This window comes from Chamaea fasciata, unplaced genomic scaffold (assembly GCF_029207755.1).
Source record: "Chamaea fasciata isolate MVZ Bird 193981 ecotype frontalis unplaced genomic scaffold, bChaFas1.0.hap1 SCAF_23, whole genome shotgun sequence".
Lineage (NCBI taxonomy): Eukaryota > Metazoa > Chordata > Aves > Passeriformes > Sylviidae > Chamaea > Chamaea fasciata.
Window position 1 is genome coordinate 4812047 of NW_027094108.1, and position 14878 is coordinate 4826924.

The 14878-nt window shown below is 43.5% G+C and overlaps 1 protein-coding gene across 1 annotated transcript; it reads left to right on the plus strand.

The window, feature by feature from the left end:
• The first annotated feature begins 1649 nt into the window (after positions 1–1649).
• Positions 1650–6882, plus strand: LOC136300491 (chymotrypsin-like elastase family member 2A). The gene is made up of 8 exons (XM_066202938.1): positions 1650–1766; positions 2005–2093; positions 2513–2610; positions 3518–3646; positions 4445–4581; positions 5256–5401; positions 5514–5666; positions 6700–6882. Exons 1-8 carry the CDS (start codon positions 1724–1726, stop codon positions 6715–6717), a joined length of 813 nt encoding a protein of 270 aa, XP_066059035.1. The 5' UTR covers positions 1650–1723; the 3' UTR covers positions 6718–6882.
• Positions 6883–14878: the final 7996 nt, after the last annotated feature.

A 14878-nucleotide genomic window follows, 5' to 3' on the forward strand; every position in this document is an offset into this window, starting at 1 on the left:
ATTCCATGTTTGCAAGCACACAACAAATGAAAAAAGTTAAAATAGTAACTGACCATCTGAAATTTATACTTTTAGTTGGACTTCAGTGAAAATGATAGTGACATGGAAGTTAAACCAAGCAGCATAACATGTTGTTTAGCTTGTAAATTCAGACACTCAGAAAAGAGCCAACAAATTAATGGAAAGAAGTTTAGACTCTCAGTTCTGCACTGTTAATCCTGGTTTCTGTTTTTGTCAGATAATAAATACAAGATGCCGGAACAGGGTTTGGTTGATCCAATTTGCAATTCAAAATGCAGCTTTCTCAAGTGCTATTGTCTGGGTAGGAAAATACATTCTTGAGAAACAGACAAAACAGCAAAGCATTCTATATTTCTGCCCTCCACATGTGTGCTCCAGGCATCTTTCATCCAAAACAGTACCTTGAATATGAAACACTGCTGAATGGCAGCTCTGGAAATCAGGGGGTTTGCTGCTTGTTAATCCTAACATTAAACGTTAGTTTTATTTCAGCATCTTGAACCCCTTGTTTAGTGTCTGTATACAACACAGCTCTGGTTGCAAAACTGGCATTATGATACTTGTTTCCATTCTAGTAAGTTTGTTCCCTGTGGGAGTCCTGGTTTACAGGATAGAGATGTTTGTTTTTCAAATAACCAGCAATGGTTTTTCTATGGTTGGTGGATGGAAAGGTGATAGAGGATGGAAAATTCCTGTAGTAGAAGATTAAAAGAAAAAAAGAGGCAGAGGTAAGTACTGATATCTCACATGTCAGTAATGAATTAGGACACTTCCTTTTGTGGCAGCATCTCTGGAGGGGTGTAACTGCCTGCTCTTGCCTGCGTTGTCCTGTGAGTGAGAGTGCTTTGCTCTTTTTCATTAACAAGCTCACAGTGTGTTACAGCACAGGTCAGCACTGCTCAGGGGTGTACACAGGCTCATTTGCAATGCTGCAGGAACCCGGTTCTCTCCCAGGGCTGTGCTGCTGACCTAACAAAGGGAAATAGAAAAGGAATGGACTCTGACCCACCACAACATACCAGGGGATTTCTGCTTCTTTATGGACAGCTGGTTCTTTGTATGGCTTGAAGTAAGTTCCACATCAAAGTGATTACAGTCTGGTTTGTTGAAGAAGTCTGGCATGCTAAAACACATGCAACTTGATCTGGGAAAGAAGACACAGGTTTTCAGTCAGTACAGTGTGGTAGATGCCATTCAGTTACACACAAAACAAAAGAAAAGCAGACCCCAGACCAAAATAAAATCCCAAGCAGTTGTAGAATTGTACAATAACTAAGTTAGGAAAAGAGCCTCTAAAGATCAACTAATCCAACTCCCCCAACACATCTGAATCTATCACTGTCTGAATGTATCAGACACTGCTGACATACCACCAAGTGTTAGAATAATTAATTCCACATTTTCCTTCTGTGAACACCTTTGTGATGGATTTTAAAGGCAATGGAAATGCAAACAGGTGGTACAGATAATAAGCAACTAATCTGGAATTCTTTTCAACCAAGTTGTTTATATAGCCTGGATCCAAGGTCCACCTAAATGGGGATATTTTAGCAACTTATGTATATAAAGAATTATCCCACAGTGACACAAGTTTTCCACTGGCATTGGAATAGCTCTGCATTTTAGGTCATATGTCCCAGAGATAAAGGACACTGTATAAAATGGCCTGGAGTTGAGCCTGCAGCACCCAGGAACTGGCACCATGCTTGGAGTCCTCTTTGCTGTGTTGACTCTGGCACCTGCAGGTACGTGTCCAACTTCTGCTTTAGTTTTAAAAGAAATAGTTAATTCAAATCTAAAAACAACTTTCCTTTTCTAGACAAATTGAACATTCTGCATCAAAGCAGAAAAAAAAAATACAGCATAGGATGTTCGTTACAAGGGTCTCTTGAAAGAGTAACTGCCTGCTATGCTATTTAATAGCATACAGATATTTTTTTAAACCTACCTTCAAAACACACATCCTATTTGTATGTCTTCTAGCCTTTGGCTGCGGGGTTCCTGCCTACCCACCTCTTGTGTCCAGAGTTGTTGGAGGGGAAAATGCAAGACCATACAGCTGGCCCTGGCAGGTTGGTCATTCTGTGCTTTCCCTGGAACAACTGGGGCTGTGGTATCTGTGCAGCACAACTGAACAAAACCACCTCTTAAATTCCATTTCATGCATTTTGCCTGACATGTCTTAGGTTTTGACTCTTCTGATCAGTTCTGAAGTTTCCAGTCTTTTAAAGAAAGCTCTGAATGTGCTGCATTTTGCTGGTAATGCAGGCTCTCATTTTAAGTCCAGTAGACTTGGGGTATTTAAGCAAGATATATTTTAAAAATCAAGCTTTGGATGATGGGGAAGGAGAGAAAGCTTTTCCGTGGCCAGGAGTTGGAAAGTTCAAAGCCTTTCACCATCAGCAAGTTGTGTTCTGGGTGCAGGAACAAAGCACAGTGATGAAAAATGAGTAAGAAAAAGCCTGAGCCTCACTTGGTTCCTTGATCCCAGGCCTCCCTTCAATACAGTTCCAATGGCAAGTGGCATCACACCTGTGGGGGAACTCTCATTGCCACCAACTGGGTACTGACAGCTGCCCACTGCATCAGGTGAGTCCTGAAGATAAATCTGACCCTGGAACAGAAAGAGATGAATGAAAACTGTATCAATGCCAGTTCTCCCTTTCCCAGTTAAAAGCTCTGAGTTTCACATCGTATCTTTTGATTACAAGTTAGGAGAATATCATCTCTTTATTTTCTTAATGTAAAAGGGGAAAAAAACCCCAGTTACCTGAATTATACAGTCTTCATTTTCTATAAACAAACTACAAACATCCTTCTGTTTTCAAGCTGGTATTAAAATTCAGCTGTGTTGCCATTTCTGTAACATACGTGTCAGTGAGATCCACAAATTAACTAATCAATCCACTCCCCGAAGAAATAATCACAAATATTTTGAATATACCAATCATTTTCAGTAAACTCTTCATATTATGTGGCAGTCTGAAAAGAAATTATCAGGTACAATGTCATTTCCTCATCAAGTCTATTTCCACAAATACAACCCCATTTTGCTCTGGTAGCATATGGTTATTGTAACATGAAGTTGTAGCAAATATCACAATATGAACATGAAGGATTGGCTGCATGTTATTATTATAAATCCTAATATTATATCTGTCACAGAGTTGTATGTTACTGAAGTTATTTATGGCTGTCAAAGTCCAAAGTGTTATTGCATTGAAGAATAAGAGCTGAATCCTGCAAAGATTGGAGGCACCTGGAGTTTGTTAATGAAGCCTTGAGCAGCAGTTGAGAGGACAGCTTAGAGATGGAATTACTATGAAGTCTAGAACACAATCTTTGCCCTGTGCAAAGACTGCCTCTGCTCCAGACAAACCACGCCTGTGATGAGAGATTACAGTCAAGGATATTCTCATTGAATCTCTCAGGAGTGAAAGATGCAAATGCCTGAGCAGCAGCTGCATAACTGAGCGTTCATCCCTTTCTTGCCCAGTTCTTCTCGAACATATCGAGTGTTTCTTGGAAAATACAACCTAGCAGCTGAGGAAGAAGGATCAATTGCTCTTTCTCCAGAAAAGATCATTGTTAATGAGAACTGGGATCCAGAGCGTGTTGCAAATGGGTAAGCTGGTAGCAGGTATCTTTTCAATTTTTAGGCGGAGGGTAAAATCCAGACTGCCTGAATCCACCCCACCTGGAGTTACGGCAACTTAAACTCATGTTTAGAGCCTCCTGTTACAGAGTCCAGTTTGTACCTTCCCCCTCAAGAGAATACAAATCACTTAACAATATTAATTTCTTATTGATTAATAATGTTTCCAGAAGCTGTTTTGCATGTTCATGCTTGGGTCGGAAGCTCTTCTGTGGAATGATATCTTTTGTACAGTTAAAGGAAATGAAGCATTTTATACAACACTCTTTGAAGCCCTTCTACCAGCAGCACAGACACAGAATTTGTGATCACTAATATCCGTATGGCTGAAGAACCCCTGTGTCCTGCTGCAGGCTAAGGGCAGTAACAAAGAAATCCCCTCGGTTCCAGTCCTTGGAGCAAGTCCTAACATGTGCTTCGTTTTGGTGGAAAAACCCGATAAATTATACAACTATAAATTAATAAATTATAATTTATAAATTATTATAATTAATAATCAGAATTATAATCACAACTATATAATTATAAAATTATATTTTCTGCCATCAGGGACACAGGCAGTTCTGAAGGGAATAGCCTTCCAGCCCATGAATTTTCCCATTGCTTTAGGGTGCAGGAATCTTAGCTGCTCGTGCACTGGCCTTGGCTCCCTTGCTTCTCTTCTGAACAGGCCAAGTGCTGTGTAACTGCTGAGTGCTCAGGCTGCTGCACCTTAATCCATTCTGCAAACCTTCCCTTTCTCTCCCCCACGTGTGCATGTCACCACAGGTACGACATCGCTTTGATCAAACTGTCTGAGCACGTCACCCTGAGTGACCAGATCCAGCTGGCCTGCCTGCCCCCTGCCCAGAGCATCCTGGCCTCCAACACTGCCTGCTACGTGACTGGCTGGGGCAGGCTGCAGAGTGAGTACCTGGGCACTTGCAAAATAAAATGGAATAAAATAAACTTCCAGAAGTGCCTTCTCCTCTGAGATTGACAGTGAAGATTATTGATGGTGCTCAAGATCCCCTCAAAACTCAGTGTAGTGAGGTGGTTTATTCCATTAGGCCCCACTTCACTCACACATTATGATTTTTCCCTTTCAAGTTTATTTTCCTTGTAATGCACCTGAGGGGCCTTTATTGAGCTTTTAGGAGCTATTGTGATGCAAATGTGAATAGTGTGCAGACAGGTGCATTTGCTAATCTCAACACACCTGCTGAATATCTGAAGACACATAAAGGAATAGATGTGAAGAAAATCTCAGAGAATTGAGCAGAGGTGTCAGCTTGGCTCAGGAGACAATTCCTTGATGGATAAGTAAATTGCAAACTCCTGAAAAAAGAGTAGCCCTTTATTTCTCTAACAATGAGACATTTTTTAATGGAATGCAAATTTTTAGTAAGTTGAGGTGTATATAGAATAATGGAACTAAGGGACATTCATACCTATAACAGCTTCTCCTTTAATATAGCTCCTATGAGTTGTTTTACCTGGATTGATAGTACCCAGGTCTCAGGAGAAATTTAGCAGAGCAGTTTTATTCTTCCTTCAGTGCCCACTGGTACCGTGACTCTGTGTTTCTGCTCTCTCTCAGCAAATGGACCCCTTCCTGATGACCTGCAGCAAGGCCTTCTGCTGGTGGTGGATTATGCAACCTGCTCCCAACCTTCCTGGTGGGGAAAGACAGTGAAACCCACCATGGTTTGTGCTGGTGGGGATGGAATCATCTCCAGCTGTAACGTGAGTCCGCTCTCGGGGTTTGGGTTTAGACAAACAGGCCTGATGGGAAGGAAAGGTTAAAAACCCCCGAGAGGAGCTGCTCACGCGATGACTGCGTTCCCCTTCCTCGCAGGGGGACTCTGGGGGCCCACTGAACTGCCAAGGGGAGGATGGCAGGTGGGAAGTGCACGGCATCGTCAGCTTCGGCTCCTCCCTTGGCTGCAACTACTACCGGAAACCCTCCGTGTTCACCCGGGTGTCTGCCTACAGCAGCTGGATCGAGCAGGTGAGGAGCTGCTGCACAGCACAGACACCTGCCTCTGCTGGGGTCCTCTCACTGGAGTTTCCTCCACCTGCTAAGGGAGCTCTATCACTGTTGCTTTTTATCTTTTTTCTGCCAGAGTCGGGATTAACTGCTTGAGACAATATTTCATGTTTGGACTCAGATGTTTATTAATCATTATCTATGTTACAGTCTCACAGACTGAGTTCTACAGCACTTCGAGCTAACAAAGTAAAAAATGGCCTCTATCTCTACAAGGTCTTTTAAGGATAAACTGTCCAATTAAGAAATGACACCTAAATTATTTTTACTTTTAACGCAATAACCAACCACCCATGGCCCACAATGTGGACTTTTCTATCCAATTACAAAATATGACCCAGACCCGTGAAGAAGAAGGTGAAAAAGAAGGACTCAGCCTCTGCCCTAAACCCTCCATCTTGCTTTATATAGATTACTGTATTCTAAAACCTTAAACTCTACATTTTCCACCATGTGATATTACACAGTTCCACACACCCACAATCCCAGTGCTATCATTCAATTTTGGAAACCTTTTCCAAGGCCTCAGGACAATTGCAGTGTTTCCTTGGGGGTCAGTGCCTGTCAGCACAGAAAGTCTGAAATTCTCAGTGCCGAGGGTTCCAACATATCACTCTTGATTCAGCCCTGTCCAATTGAAAGTAATCTCCTCTGAAACAGATATCAATTTTTTTCCCAATTATTTAGGTAAGTTTTGATGATAGGAATGCATTCTCCCTTTGTCCCAGAGCTTTATTGTAGTCATAAAGATTTCCTGTATATTTCAGAAGTGATTACTCAAATTTGCATTCATCAATACACTGATTGTTGCAAAAGGCAGCACATACAGCTCAAGTCTGGAATGTCAAACATCTTTTAATTTAATATAAACTTTGACTGAGAAGCAAAAATCTTATTTCAGTTATTTAAATCCTGTGACTTGAACACAACACATACTGTTCACAAATTCCTGCATCTCATGATCTGATTTTTCATTTGTTTTACATTTTTGTAGGTTATGGCAAACAACTAATCCAATGAGAACTGGATGAGAGATGCCAGGAAGGAAAGCAGTCTGAATAAAGTCCCAATCATGACGCGTTTGATCACAAAGAACTGGGGAATGACACTTTTAACAACACAAGTATTAAACCAAACACTACTGCAATAAACAGTATTTTTTGCAAGACGAAAACAAAACGTGTGTCTCTGTCACTTCCTCCTGACTGTTGGCAAGCCCAGAGCCTGGATTTGGGGGTAGTGCTGGATATTTTTCCCTGCCCTTGCCAGCCTGACCTGGAGGAAGGTGCGAACCTGCTGTGCGGAGGGTGGGCAGTGGGAAAGCATCACAAACCTCCCCGGGGAGCTCGGGAGGAGGCACAGAGAGGCACCGCAGGGCTGGGGCAGCAGCAGCAGCACCCTGAGGCTGCCAGGGGCACCCCTGGAGCCAGCGATGCCCGGAGGGAAGGCAGCACAGGAGCCGGCAGGTCCCTGCAGGTGAGTCCCTGAGAAATGCTTGGACAGAGAGGTTTTACCACCTGCGATGGGGTAGATCCAGCAAGATCCAGCCCTGAGGGCAGAGCTGATTCCTCCAAAAAATGCTGCTCGTTTTTGAGTCTTTCAGGTGAAGAGTTCAGAGTGGTCACTGTCACTGCCACACAAACGGGGATTTGGGGCAAAGCAAAGCAGGATGACCACTTTTAGCTCGGCACTCAGCTAAAGACCTTCTTTATATTTCTTGTATTGGAATAGAAGATAGGCAGTATGAAATCAAGGTGGATTTTTGTTGTGTTTTTCTTCTCCCCTCGGCACATACTAGATGTAAAATGAATGATTACAAATGGAGGGGAAGTGACTCAAAGGTAAGCAGTAGAGTAAGGAAAAGGTTGGATGTTCGTCGTGAGAACAGAAATGCTCAGAGATACATTTTCTAGGTTTGCAGTTCCTTTTAGTTTGATATTTTGCAGATGTTAACATTTGGACTGAAAGTAAATATATTATTAAACAGAAACTGTATTAAATTAATAAGAGAAAGTATGGCTGTTTATCATCTTTGAGGACAGTATTTTTATCAGTTTTCTTCTGCTTTACAACCATTGAGCACCAATCTGCCCAGCAAGAATTTGTTTTGCTTAATATCAGCCTCTGCTGAGAAATAATAGGCCTTATTGGGTTTTATTTGCCTTAGTAAAAGTGTGACTTCCTTTATCTGAAAGAACAGGGGATCTGAAAAGGGCTTTTTTCAATCAGCTTTACTGTGCAGAACTTGGTTCTTTATCAGTGGAAATAAGGATTGCCCAGTTATTCAGGAGTCATCAGCTCCAGCATAACATCCTGAGTTTTTTTCATGAGTATCGTTAGTGTAAGATTGTAAATGATGGAATAATAGTTTTGAAAATTAAAATCGTTAGAGGTCACTTTGCTGTATGGAGCATGGATGTCCATTTTGTGCAGCATGAAAGAGACACAGAAAGGTAATCATGAAGCTCAAACAATAAAAATTTGATGAGCAAATGCTTCGGTAAAAACTGAAACAGAACAGAAATGTGAATCATTTTTCCTTCTGAAATATATTGTAAAAACCATTTGAGCTAATTTGAACATACCAACAGAAATTACTCATCATATAGAAATGCCTATTAAGAACAAATGCTCCAAATCTGATTTTAAAACATCAACAGTTCCAGTTTGTGATCACTGGAATCACGGGGCGAAAGAGTAAACTATCTTTTCATGGCCTTCCTTAAGATTTGGAGAGAAGTATCACAGAGAACAAAACCTACAGCAAATGGTTTTGTTAGCTTTTTTTTTTTTTTTCTCACAGAAAAACTGTGTCGTTCATTCATTTTTGCAGATCAGAGTGTGTCATGGAAGCAGGCTCTTAAATACAGTTTTTCTTTTTAAATTTATGTCAGGTTGAACAAAATATAATAAAACGTGTCTTTAAAAAACATCCAGATAATGGATGCTCCTTTTTCTTTGTTTCAGAATGCATGGGAATTGTTAAATATCACTGCTAGATCTAGCTGTGGCTTCAGGAGCTGGAAGAAAAACTCCCAAGATCAGACCATGCCACTGTTGTTTTATTAATTCTTTTTTTTAGGTGTTTTCCCTCCTCCAATGCTGGTGGTAGAAAAACAGTTCAAAGGATTTTGACTGCATGCATGGTCTCCCTCTGCAGCCTCCTTGGGGCCATTTCCTTTGATTTGTGCAACAGCTGGGAATTATGGAAAAACACAGGCAAAGCCCTTCAGGAACTTGCCTCCTGTGAAAACCTTTGGGCTGCTCACCTCATCTCTCTCCTGCAGGAAGAAAGGCACAGCTGGCTGCTCCCAGCAGCAGACACAAGGAATAGATCATTCCCCTCTCAGCTCTTGGGGAATTTAAACTCCCTCTGCATGGCAAGTGAGGCAGAACTGTACTGTGAGAATTGCCAGTGCAAGGAGGAGAAAATCTCCATTTGTAGATTTTACAGAACTGACTTGAGACACAAATTGAATATCTCAGGGGTTACTGAAGCCAGGCAGGTGCTGTCCAGAGCCATCTCTGAGCTGCTTGAGCGTTTCAGGAGTCCCCATGAGGACCTCAAAGCCATGAGACAGAATCCTGGCTGGGCAGACACCGTAGCTTTTAAACTCATCCTCCAAATCAGAGAAGCCGTGCTCAAAGCTCAGCCAGCACCTGTGACCCTTCAAACCACACTGCATCAGCATTTTGTCACTCTGAGCTATGCTCTCTTCTCCTCAGAGACTGCACATAAGTGCTGGGCAGATAATGTCAATCTGTCACTTGATTCCACCCATTATGGAGGAATCTCATTCCTGGGCTTGGATGACTTTGTGTCCCTGGAAGCCACGCTAAGGGGGCTGCACTATGCACAGAGCTGCCTGCTGCAGGAGGGACAGGAAAAGCTGCACAAGAAATCCAAGGAAATCCTGTTCACAATAAGCCTTAAGATCAGTCTGGTGGTGGTTGCCTGTCTCATTTACCCCATTGTACTGATGTCCTTCAAGCAAATGACAGATTGGATACACAGCTATGCCAGGAACCTCAAGGAAAAGACAGAGGACTTGAAAAGGGAGAGGCGCCTTGCTGAGGACCTCTTGCACCAGATGCTGCCAAAGTCTGTGGCCAAGCAGCTGAGGAAATGCCAAAAAGTTGAGGCAGAAAACTATGATCAGGTTAGCAAATGGAAAGGATGTTGCCACCAAGGGTTAAAATAGCACTTACCTTGTCCCAGTTGTAGGATCCTGGGTTTGCACCCAGAGTTGAGTGTGGATGGAAATCCAAATATTCCCGATGGGTTTTGGAAAGAGCTGTGCAATGTGCTAGGGAGCACTTGGGCTGATGGGGAAGCAAGAAGAGCTGAGATTTCCAAATGCATCACTTTAGATGTCAAACATCCTATGCTGGCAAATTGTCTTTGTGTTTAAAGACAACAGCCACAACAGCCAGCCAGCACCATTGGATCATGAGTTCATAGGAGCAAGAAATGAGTCTCCTCCCTGGAAAACCTGAAGAATAAAAGAATTGCTGCTGTCAGTGTTGAATTTAGCAGCTGTGCTGTACAGCCCTCAGCCCAAATCCTCATGCTACAGTAATTGCAATTCTATTCTCTCTTTTTCCCTGCACACCCCCTTACTTTAAGCTGTGAAGGACAGCACTAAATGTTTGCATTTAATCTGTAGGTGTCATTATCAAAACAACAACCTGTAATTACACAATTATAATCCACAATAGTCATGACATCAAAAGTGCTGAACCAAGGCAGAGTGAAAAGATGGCCCTTCCAGATTAATTGGTCTTAGCAAGGATGATTTGAGTTTAAACGCTGACGCAATTCAGACAGCACAAAGAAGAAAATTCTTTGCCAACAGCTGCCACACACATTTCTCTTCCTCATTTCTATTATTTCTTTTATAAGTTTGATTTTTAAAGTGATGTTTTCTGTAAATTACTTGATCATGGCAAACATCATTAGAGGAGAAATAAAACCCAGTTTATATTTTCTGATTCAACAAGAGCAGAGGTTTTATTTCACAGTTGTTTTGGGTATCTAGTTTTATCCCTATCGCAGTTTAAATCACTTTAAAAGGAAATGACACCCTACTTCTATAAGAACTCTTTTGATCATTCTCACAAGATTCGAAGCATTTGACTTTCAGTCTCTCATTGGTATGAGATATTCACAGAAGTGCAGGTGATAAACTTTGGAGATAAGAATAATTTTATCTTTCAAAGCAGTAGAAAACAATTCAGAGCCAGAGCTTGCTGATTTAGGATTGCATTTATTGAGCTGCAGCCTGTGCCTAAGGCTGTTGCGCTCGGGATTTCCCAAAGCCCCAAACTCCCTGAAGGCTTCACTATTGTTGCCTGGAGATCGTGGCTTCATGCTCTCCTTCCCCCTGTAACAGGTGACCATCTTCTTCTCAGACATTGTGGGGTTCACAAGCATTGCTGCCTCCTGTACCCCCCTGCAAGTGGTTGAGATGCTCAACAACCTGTACATCTGCTTTGACACCAGGATTGAGTCTTACGATGTCTACAAGGTGAGTGCAAAGCCACAGGAAAGGAATCTGCAAGCTGCTGAAGCCTTTCTTACTCTGTTTTCTGGTGAATATCAAATACATATATACACTCCCCAGGCCAGGAGGCCAAAATCCATGACATACATGACCCGCCATCCCAGAGGGACTATGCCACATTTCGGCAAGTTCTGGACAGCTAAAATAGAATTTATTCTGATTTTCTTTCCAAAGGAAAACTCAGTGCCGGTCACTTAGTTACACGTGCCCCTTCCTATCAGGTGGAAACCATTGGGGATGCCTACATGGTAGTAAGTGGCCTGCCAGAGAGGAATGGCACCAAGCACGCCGATGAGATTGCCAAAATGTCCCTGGACCTGGTGGCAGCAGTGCGGCAGGTGGTGATCCCTCACATGCCAACAGGCAGACTGGAGCTGCGGGCGGGGATACACACAGGTACACAGCCTGAGGTGAGGGCAGCAGGAAAACACAACAGGGCACAGTCCAGTTGTGTGAGGAGAAAGGAATTCTGTGCTTCTGTGTGAGCTGCTGCCTCTCCCCACAGGAGAGTTTCTCCTGGTTCCAGCAGGAACAGGGAGGCGAAATCACTTTTGCCTGTATCAGTGTGGAAAGGTCTGGGAAGCAATTCGGTATTGGTGATATCACCCCTAATTAGCTACAGCTAATCAAATTGTGACTTCTTTCACTAAGTAAATACTGTGCAGCCAGGCCCCAGATGCACAGGGTACTCCCAGTTCCCACATTTCTCTGAGGATACTGAGTGAGTGACTGGCAAAGGTGCTGCCATTTGACCCTGCCCTGCACTTACTTCTCACTGCTTCTTACCACTTGCCTCTTTCTGGGGTCTCTCTGCCTTGTGTTTTCTCAGGAGCCTGTGTAGCTGGAGTTGTGGGGTACAAAATGCCTCGTTACTGCCTCTTTGGGGACACTGTGAACACGGCTTCCCGCATGGAATCCACCAGCCTGCGTGAGTGCCTGGGGCAGGATCGGGGCATCCAGCCACACCCACACCCGCACCCTGCGCCTCTGAGGCACTGCAGTGCAAGGAAAACCCCCTCACACCACTGAAATCAGGTCTCTAGAGGAGGAGGAGCATTCTCTGGGACCATCCCAGGTCAGAGAACTAATTATCATTACCTAAGGAAGAAGCACATCCTTGACCTGCCATCCCCACTGTCCCTCCACGTGCACCAGTTACCAAATAGGCAAGAAAAACTCCTGTGGATTGGCCTGGGCATGTAGAGTCACATCCCTTAATGCCAAAAGAGGAGGTGGAAACACTGGGCTGACAAATGCAGGAGGGCTGGTGTGTGTTCTCTGGGATTCAGGGAATCACTAATTCCTGCTCTGCTCTGAATCCTAGCACAGAAGATCCACATCAGTTCTGCTACTTATGAAGCCCTTCTCACAGATGACGCATATGAAATTGAACTGAGAGGAGAAATTGAAGTCAAGGTAACAGTTTTTCTGTAACTTTACAACAATAAAGGCATTTAATGGGATAGGGAGGAGATGACAGATTTGGCCATCACTCTCCTGTGAAGAGCAACTCTTAACCGTATGGCCAAGGTTCTTTTGCTAATTCAGCTGGAAGTGGCTACACATTACTCCTCAAAGCTGATGAAAAAGTGTTCTGTGTGCTTTGAAACTTGGCTGCTATGTCTGCACCTGCATGGAACCACATCAACATGGCCCAAAGTGTAAGGATTCCATCAAAGAGACGTGGGTTTAAGGCTGATTTTAAACCCTTAGCACTGCCAGTGGCCAGCAAGGCAGTGACCTCTGAGTGGAAATGATCCTTGGCACCCAAACTGCACATAAATTATAATTCTCTCCCTGATTAGGAGGCACTTATGAGAGAAGGAGAGATAACAAATGCAGGACAGGGAGTAGCTCGGGCCACAGTGATCCCTCCTCTGCTTCATATCCCATGAAAACAGCTGTTTTCTGCTCCGTCCTTTTCTTCTCCAGGGCAAAGGGAAAATGAAAACCTACTGGCTTCTTGGAAACAAGAACTACAGTGTTCAAAATGACAGCCTGGTGTGTCACTGGAATCCAGCAATCTCCAAGAAAAAAAAGATGGAAAGCAACCAGGGATGTGTCCAAGTAAGGAGGTGAACATCTGGCTGGGGGAGCCTTCCTAGATAAGAAGGAATTCACTACAGACTGGGACATGTGGAAATTGCATTTTTGCCGTGGAAGCAGAGGGCTCTGCTGTGTGCAAAACAGCTCCAATGTGTGTTTCTCTCTGTCGACAGGCTGCAGTGGGAGCAGCTCCAGCTGCACGGAGCCCTGCCGTGTCCTGGGATGAGCTGAGCCCAGACATTCACCCTCAAAGGGGTTCCAGACCAGACTGGAGCCCTGAGAGTGTCACCCATGGAGTGAGCCAAAGGCAGAGGAATGGCTTTCAGCACAGCTCCCAACACAGCCTCCAGGGGAACCTCCCTTCTCTGGGCTCACCTGCTTGCGGGGAGGGTGACAATGGTGTCAATTCAGAACACAGGTCACATGGCCCTAAAACATCATGGAAAAATGAGCTTCTTCCAGGGTTTGTAGATGAGATGTGACAGTATTAGAAATGACTAGACTGTCCCGGGCACACACAGCTCCTTTAAATAACATTCTCTTTTTGCTCCTAGGGACAAACGGTATTTATAGCTGGGATGTTAATGTGGGAACCTAAAACACCAGTAGAAATTTAGGAAGGTGTCTCAAAACAAGGAGAAGCTACAAAAGTGCAGGTGGGGTTCCACCAGGAGCATGACTGGCTGGTAAAAGATGTCCAGCAGTGTTACTCTTTCACTTCACTGAAGCCATTCTAGATTTCTGCCTGTAGGTGACACGGAATGCAGCCACCAAGGTCCATGATGGGGACGGTGCTTTGAGACCCTGACACATCACAGCAAGCTGCTTATTTCAAGCTGGCCTTTACAGGTCCCTAGCTTGAAAAATGTGTAACTTTAGATAGTAGGAGAGGGAGTAGTAAAATCCTGATGGAGAAGGTAATAACTTTTTGGTTATTGTTTCAGAGATAAAAATGAAGTGAGGACAACACTGAATTGCTTCTAGTAAGATTCTGTAGCACTTCGTCTTTCCAGCTCCCCTACAGGGGAGTCTCCTCTCCATACAGGTATTTTTGCCATTATCAGTCTCCTGGGGGCTTGGTCATGAGGCAAAGATGCAGACCAGCTCTGTGGAAAATGTAAGAAAGACAAACTACTTCTCCCATTGAACTGAAATTTGCTTTTCTTTCCGTGTTGGAGGAAGAGTCTCTGCAGTGATGAGCAGTAAATTCCCCTTCAGTGTATGACTCAGAGAAATCAAAGCAAACAGAATCACTTCCTCATGCTGGCAGTAACTGTGTGCAGAGTTCAATTAACTTGCAAGAGAGCTGCACATCTAATTAACCCCATCCTGCCTGCTGCCTTCTTTTAGCAATTGGATGAAGAGAGAACAGGAGCACAAGTGTGGGGGATAGGATTTGGTCTGTCTCTTCTCCCAGATGACACGTTCATGCAGAGCATAAGAGAGATTTAGCAGATTAAAATTCTTTCTAAAGGAGGCAAGGCAGCGCTTAATGGTTGCAAAAGGCAACACAAATGAAGGTGTGAATTTAAGGGGAAGTTAACCTTAAAAATCTGCAACTGG